The 8557-nt window shown below is 36.2% G+C and overlaps 1 protein-coding gene across 1 annotated transcript in view; it reads left to right on the forward strand.

Moving 5' to 3' along the window:
- ITGA1 (integrin subunit alpha 1) overlaps positions 1–8356 on the forward strand; it is a 167224-nt gene extending 158868 nt beyond the window's left edge. Inside the window, exon 29 of the mRNA XM_055324892.1 lies at positions 2082–8356. Within this exon, the coding sequence (XP_055180867.1) occupies positions 2082–2126 (45 nt within the window). The 3' untranslated portion in view covers positions 2127–8356. The remainder of the gene's footprint in view (positions 1–2081) is intronic.
- Positions 8357–8557: the final 201 nt, after the last annotated feature.

Raw genomic sequence — 8557 nt, forward strand, 5'->3', positions numbered from 1 at the left:
AGGAAAGTGAAAGTTGTAAGTCTGGACACTGAAAACAAACTTAACTTGTTTTTAATTTCGGCTGGTATCAGCCCCAGCCAGTTTTAAGCTATGTACTGTTTTACCTAGTCTCCACTCTTATGACCCAATTTCCACCTACAACCCTGTCAATAGAATTAGTTTAGTGGAAAAGTTCAGATAACACAATTAAGTTTTAAAATAGAGCACTTAAGTGGATCAGTCAGTTGAGCATCCAACTATTGATTTCAGCCCAGATCTGAGCCCAGATCTGAGCCCAGATCTGAGTTGTGAGATTGAGCCCTACATCTCCATGCTCATCAGGGAGTCTGCTTGGGATTCATCTCTCTCCTTCTCCCTCTGCACCTCCCCCCTGCTAGCTCTCTCTCTCTTTATCTCAAATAAATAAATAAATCTGAAAGAAGGACAAGAGAGAAAGAAAAGTCTTACAATTTACCACCTGTTTCTGTAAAAAGCCTTGTCTGATTTATTTTCAATTCAGAACATTGTAGGCCTGATAGTTTATGAATCCAGAACTTTTATTGTTGGCTTAAAGAGAAAAACTCTGAGACATAGAACTGCAGGACAAATTTATTGTTTTTTCATATTTTTTCATGTTTGTCTGTTGTCACCTTTTCCTCATCTGCCACCAACTAGGTTCTGATATGATGGAAGACATAAAGCCCTGCCATGGTGGAAGACATAAGGAAGTTACCGTCTTTAACTTAAAACTGCATTTTTGACCATTTATCCCATCTAAGCAGTTACTCAGTAATGATTTTTTAAAATATATCATTCCCTTGCATAATTTACCATAATTTCATGATTAAAATTATATGGAGGTACCATACTTTCAAAGAATTAACTCATTGTCTGAACTATTATAATCTGCTCTCTAATTTAAAAAAAAATACACAGACTTTAAAAAAAACTCTTGAGGACCCTTATTTCCTTTTATTTAAAATACCCATATTTTATTTTTTAAAGATTTTATTTATTTATTTGAGAGAGAGAGAGAGAGATAGCAACAGAGAATGAGTGGGGAGGAGAGCCAGATGCTGAGCTTGATGGATTCCCAGGACACTGGGATCATGACCTCAGCCAAAGGCAGATGCTTAACCAACTGAGCCATCCAGGTTTTAGATGAGATTATTACAAAGGTCATTTCCAGCCCCTATACTTATTTTTATTATAATGTACAATAGGAAATAAATAAAGCACATAATTTTTATAATGCCCCAAATAACAAAATATAATGAAAAGTTACCCACATTCACCTCTGGGTGAAATTTCTTCTATGTTCAGTGAGATCCTTTTCATATTCAAATGATACAGCATGTTTTTCAAGAGGTACTTCCTGTCAACCTATAAAGGCAGATGTTCTAACACATTTAAAGTTAATCCAGACAATATCTCCCCCACCTCTCAAACCATAGTACATGTGCCAAATTCCCCACCAGCTCTAATGACCTCAATTTATGACCATCAGTGATTTGATGGAATTTCTCTGCCATATCTGTGAGAAAAAAGATGGTGGGAAAGTCCCATTTAGTGCCAGCTAACTGTAGTTTGTATGTCTTCCCAAATGTCTTCCCAGCACCTTTTAAAGTTAGTTCACTCGGGCAGCCTGGGTGGCTCAGCGGTTTAGTGCTGCCTTCGGCCCAGGGCCTGATCTTGGAGACCCGGGGTCAAGTCCCACATCGGGCTCCCTGCGTGGAGGCTTCTTCTCCCTCTGCCTGTGTCTCTACCTCTCTGTCTCTCTGTTTCTCATAATAAATAAATAAAATCTTAAAAAAATAATAATAAAGTTAGTTCACTCCATGTACTAGTTTTTACTAGGAGACATGATTATATTTAACCAACAAAAAAGTTTAAGATGAAATAGCAATTTGATAAATGTCATTTCTTGACATTCAGTATTACTTAATAGGTCAATGAAAAAAAAATCCTGTCAATTATATTAATTATTTGTATGCCCAGAATCACTAACATAGTATTAAATTAAATTTTATCCAAGTAAATTAGTATTTATTTATGTAAATTCAAATAATTAATTGTGTTACTATTTGGTATTTTCTCAACAGATTGGATTCTTCAAAAGACCACTAAAGAAGAAAATGGAGAAATGACATATTTAATAGGAGAAAAAAATAATAATTATTCGATGATCTATCCTCAGGTTTGCCTCAAATATGTGACAAGAAATTTATTAATACAATTAAAGACATAGTCACGTAACTTTACATAATCCATCAGGGATTAATCACTTGGAAAATAACACATCAAAGAAGATCCAAAAACAATACCATAAAGATATATTTTATAAAATGATGAAAATATTTTTAAATAATTAGTTATTTGTGTTATTTAAGTAAAATTACAAAGTGTTTTGAAGATGAAGAATAACATGTACACATATATTTATATATTAAATCAGCATTCAGAGTATTTAAGGAATGCATAAAAAGACTTTTATGATCATTGATAAATTAAGCTTTTTCCATTGATTCCTGATGGATAGCCACATTCAGCATGATAGTTAACATATGTAAATGACAAGAAAGGAATTAACCGAAAACAATCACTTCTCCCTGTTCAAATGAGAAAATTGTTCTGATTAACGTATATATAAAATATAGACTGAAAATAGAATTAAGTCACAAAGAATACATTCAACATCTTTGTGTTGGGTTCTGTACTTGGGAAGTGTGGGTTTGTTTTTTTCCTAAAGTGTTTGGAAACTGTTGAACTGATGGAAAAATCAAGCTAGACTTGCTTAAAAGCAGCTCACTGAATGGATTAATTTAAGCTTTCATAGAACATGCTTAATTTTGACATGAGCCCTAAGACTCAAAACTTTATGCTGAAAACACTTCACAGCAGTTTTGTGGGGCGTACCACCGATTTGACATGACAAGTCATGGTATGTGTGGAATATGCTACGACGGCTTCTGAACAGAACGGGACAGCGCAGGCTTATGCCCTGAAAACGCTGAAGTCACCTTTGCTGAGAGGCTTTTGAACGTTAGGGGTCCCAGGATGTGACCAAAAGTAGGACTTTTCTCAACTCCTTGGCACATGGTTCACTTAAACCCTCAAGCTGTGAGAGTATGTTTATTTTTAATTTTTTAAAAGGTATTTAATTTTCCAAACACATTTCTTTTTTTTTTATGAAAGGCAGCATTCCATTTCAGTATTGCATTTTACCAAGAAGCCACTGCTTTTTAGTGTGGCATAATCATATTTAAATAGAACTCCAGAAATGTATTTTAAACAATTTTAGGCTTGAAACTTTGCCCCGACAGAGAGATATCACACCTCTGTATGAGCTTCTTTGCTCCTGAAGTAATCACTATGGTGCATCAGACTCTACTGTATCATAATAAGCTCCTAGGTGGCTCTGTTTCTTAGGAAAGTAACAATGAATGAATGTATCATAGCTGCATGTGTGAACTACTGCTGTAAAATTTGCTGATACTTGTGCAACAACTCCGTCTCACACCTGGCTGACCATCGCAAGACCAGCACCTGTCCAGCACCTTATCCAGAAAGTCCTGTATTCTACTTTTCTCAAAAGCATCAAATCAAGGGAGAAATTAAATGCTATGGATTTCACTTTTAAAACTAATTTCCAAGGAATTCTCCAAGGACTCAGAGTTGGTCTACCTCATGGTTCTCCACATCTATGTCTAAGATCCAACGACCAAAGCCATGCACCTAGGGAATGCCAAGATCATCAATACTAGAAGGCTCAATCTTCCAGAGATTTGATATCCTCCTGCTGGCCTGTCAGTGTTCAGAAATGTCCACTTTGGGAATTTCCTTCATTCCCATTACCTATCTCCAGGTTCAGAAGTCATTTTTCCCATATGTTCTTTCTTTTCCCAACAGAATTCAGGTCTCTCTTATTAAGAGTCACCATGTTGCACAACTCCGGTGCACAGCCTGTTTGGCAGCATTGCTCCAATCTCAGCACATTCTTAGAAGTTAATCTAACAGGTGAATTTAAATTCACACTTGGCCTCTTGGCAAAGAATTCACATGCATTTAAACCAAATATATTAACCAGAGGGGAAAGATGGAAACAACGGCATTTTAAACTTGTTTGAAAAGACAGCCATGGGGACAGATGAAATAACTACTGATAAGCCTGGCATAATTTTTAACATAAGCCGTTCCCAGTTTTCAAGTAGAATGTTTAATGAACCAGATATCACTTTTCCCTAATACTATTATTTGTTGAGCTTTATGTGTGTATATATGTGAGCAACTGTATGTCTATGTAAACACACATGTACACACACACACATGAATGCACAAACACAAATCAAATACAAAATACCTCAAAAATACCAAATGACAGCATTTGACAAAAGTGACCAAAATAAACACAAAAGCTACACCAATAGGAAAAATTTGATTCATCCATTTTCATTCATTCACTCATTCATTTTCAATAATATTTAGTTTTAGTGCATAGCTCTGCAACTATCTAAAAGATGTATATGTGGATGTTTTGATTAAAATAAAAGTCAACAGTACAAATGTTCAGTACTAATACATAGTCAATGATTAAGAAATATACTAAACTCTATTATTTTATACTAAAGCACATATTAATAAGAAAAGTGAGTGCTATCTAAGACTGTGTTTATGCCAAAAACTTTTAACTTTGGTAATTTACAAAATTGATTATTTCTTCTACTGTGAACTAAAATATGTATGAAGTCCCTTTCCAGACCAAACTTAGAATGGTATATTGGTAAATTATTCAACAGCTGGGTCTCCAGGAGGAAAAATAACCCCCAATTTGTATCATTTGCCAATTTCCATGATTTAAATAGTCTTGCCATAGCCATATCCAAGCTACTAAAATAATGCTAACCAGCTTGCAAAACTCCTGAAAATTCATCTGTCAGCTCTCATGAACCAGTATAAACTGGCTTCAGCACACTATTGAAATAGATTAGGTGATAATAATAGACAATAGATAGATGATAGATATACAGAGATACAACATGTTAGATATATATACATACATAAATACACAAAATATAATCATATTTCAAATTATGCTTTAAAGTCTCAAGCCCAGAAGATATAATGCTACATAGTCCCTCATTCTTCAATTTCAATTTCTAGAATTATAGCCTTTCTTTAATATTAAGAAAATTATATAAAAATTCAGGAGAAGCAAGGAGTTGAAAGTAAGAAAATATAAAGGGTGACACAATGAAAATCTGACTTTTACAGCCACAGAGAATCTATTTTACTTTCTCTAGGAATCCAGAGCTCTAGAGCAAGATTATGAAAGTTCATCCTTTGCAAATATTTGTCATTTGTGTGATCCAACTTGAAATTCAGTTGTCCAGTTTATTCGATTATTTTATCTAAGCCTTAGAGTCATGGGCAATTTAATCTCTGAATATTTCCATGTCATGAGTATGCTTAAAATGAGGCTTGTAAGGGGAGATTTTTTTTGCATAATTTGATGCCTAGTCAATCATAATAAATGTACCTACACATGCAAATACCTATAAATATATCTATTCTCTTTTCCTTTTACAAAACCAATATCTAGACTCAATTGGAAAACAAATATCTACACCAAAAGCCAAAGGTGGTTGCACAGTGTTTGCCTAAGCTGGGTTGTAGCGGCTGTGAAAAGCTGTGCCCACATTCTCTCCCAGCATCCCCTGAAAAGGCCACAGTTTATGGGGTGAACGGCCACCCCTCCAGCTTCCATGCAGTGTGGTAGAGGGTAATGTCTTTGTCAGACCTGTGGTAATCTGCTCCGTGTGAAAAAACTATCTAGCTTCACACAACACTGAGAAAACTAGGGAAGACCCAGGCTCAGAACATGACTCATGCTCTAGGTGCGGTCACATTATTGTTCAAATGAAGAGGCTTCTGGCAAATCCTTTTTTTTTACAAAATAATATCCTATGCATCCTTCATTTACTTTCAATGCTTCTCACGTCCTCTGCATTAGTCATCCCCCCACTGCCACCAAGGGAGATTTTCAAGACTATTGGAGAAAAATCTGTTCACATGTGTTCTCTGCTGTGAATATCAGCTTCAGTGAACTGATCATTTATATGTGATTTCAGGCCTTGGTTCTCCGACACTCTAAAGGCATAACATGATATAGGCATAATGTAATGGGAACAAAATGCCTTGTACTTCAAAGAAGGAATATCTTTACCCGATTTACAACCCTTTGTGGGAGACTGTCAACAACTGCACCAAAGGTTACAGGAAGGACTGGTAGGATGTGGCCATCAACACCCCACAATCCCCATCCTCAGCCATGGATTTAATAATCCAAAAAATTAAGAGGGCTATAAAGTCTTCAGACTGATGCTATCTTTTAATTTAATTTAACAGCAGATTTTTTAATTCAAACACAGTTTCAAGAAGAGTCCACTGGGAAACCCCTTTCATATCAAACTACTCTCCCTAAGCCTTTCCTACACAGAACTTCTGAAACCACCCCTAGATGTTAATTCTGCAGTACATTGCAAAACACTCAATTCTGCTGTTTCCCAAATGGAAGCACTATTGTGCAACATCTTATGTAAAACAATAAAAATAGAGCAAATGTCTAACATTATAATCTGGTGAACAAATCAGCATCTTTGATCCTCATATTAAAATTTAATCTTGAATTTAGAAATTCCAACTACAGCCTTTTACCATCGACCTTAAGGAAACCTGAAGGAGCATATGTTGGCTCTTAAGCCCCAGCCCCATTGTCTTCTTGACATCTGACACCAGGAGGTCCAGTTCTTAATTCATGGGAATGTATAATTCTGCCTCTATAAATGTCCTGAGCTTAACCCCTGAATTCACTACACCCCAGATCAGCTTGGCCCCACCCCATATCACATAAGCACTTCTTGCCAAAAATTTACCATACTGAAAAATATGGAAGGGTGAGTTATCACTTCAAATGTACTCTGCTTTGAGATCAGTTTTTCCTTTTTAAATATATTAAAACATTTTCCCCAAAACTAATGAGTTCAGAACTTTATGTAAGACTTCCTTGCATGTCCCTCCTGCCACCGGTTGGAGGATTTCAGTGCTGTGAGGACTAGGCAGGAGAAGGCAGAGCCCATTTGCAGAATCTTTCTGCCTTCTGCCTTCCAGTCGGTATCTTCTCTTCTCAAGTGCACAGTGGGGATGTTTTGTTTTGATTTGGAACTTCCTTGGCAAGGCCATTATAAGCCTCGTGCGTCTTGCAGGACTTTGCGTGGTTGCATGTTTTTTTCTGGTGGGTTGAGATTTGGAAATCCTTTAATTCTCTGACACACCATGGAACTCATGACAGTAAACTAGGGACCAGTGACACTCCTAACTATGATATTTGATTTTACCATATTTCAAGTCACATCTTCATGGAAAAAAAAAAAGACTAAGTGGAATTTTAGAAGCTCTTCTGCAAAAGACTGATACTCAATGCTTAATCTTTTATTTCAATTTGCTCTGTGCATATAGACTGAGGACAACATTTTAAAGAGAGATCTTCCAGATAACACAGAATGAAAGCCAGGTATCCTCTTGAACAATTCCCAGTAGACATTACTTTTTCCCACCCCCCATTTTTTAAGAGAGAGATTGAATGAAGAAAATTGACATATTGTTCCTCCACAGCAGAACCCAGCAGAAGGTAAGCCCCACACGGAAACTGATCATGGCTTTCTGAGAGATAGATAGTAGCATGGTAGGTCCAGTTCCAGGTGGCAGTCTTCCTGTCATGCCCCCTCCCCCTGCCCCCGGCCAACCCTGGCAGCTTGCATCTTGAGAGAAAAGAAAATGGAACAGGGGAGAGGAAATGAAGCTACTTATCTTTTATATATACACCCTTCCTCCTCAAAACACCACAAGCTCCCTTAGACCACATCATACCCACATGCAATACTAACACATGTACTTTGCACAAGTAAATTGTTGATTAAATAAAAGTATATTCTTACTTGCTAATTCGCTGGGGCTAATTTCCTGGAGTTTAATATACTTTGTCTCAAGTAAAAACAGTCATTTGAAGCAGCAACACATCAGGTCTTCTTCATACTGGAATAATTTCACACAGGATATCCTGATCCTTCGCATTTAATTCTGACACCTCCTGGCCTTCTTTCAGGATGCAACAGCTGTCTCTGCTTTCTTCATAGGAAACATTGGCCTGTGGAGAGAATGGTGTACTGTGTATTACTACTGTGAGGCTGTAAAATTGTTAGCAGACAGTATGAAGAATCGTTTCCATTTGATTAAAAAGAAAACTATTGTGTATAATAACTACTGCCCTGAAACATGTATCATATCACTCCAATAAAGTTTTCAGCATAGTCTGATATAAGATATATTGCATTGTGTATTTTTTATTTACCTCAGAATAAACTTACTAAAATGAGTAACTTAAAGATATGTGCATTTCTATAAGACTTTTATTGGTCAAATGCATTAGAATAAAATGCTTTAATCTCCTTCAAAAACAAATGAAGTGCAACCTTGTAGACTCTAGTAATTTATGAGATGCCTAACTTAAACCCATTTTTAA

Source organism: Nyctereutes procyonoides, unplaced genomic scaffold (assembly GCF_905146905.1).
Source record: "Nyctereutes procyonoides isolate TBG_1078 unplaced genomic scaffold, NYPRO_anot_genome, whole genome shotgun sequence".
Classification (NCBI taxonomy): Eukaryota; Metazoa; Chordata; class Mammalia; order Carnivora; family Canidae; genus Nyctereutes; species Nyctereutes procyonoides.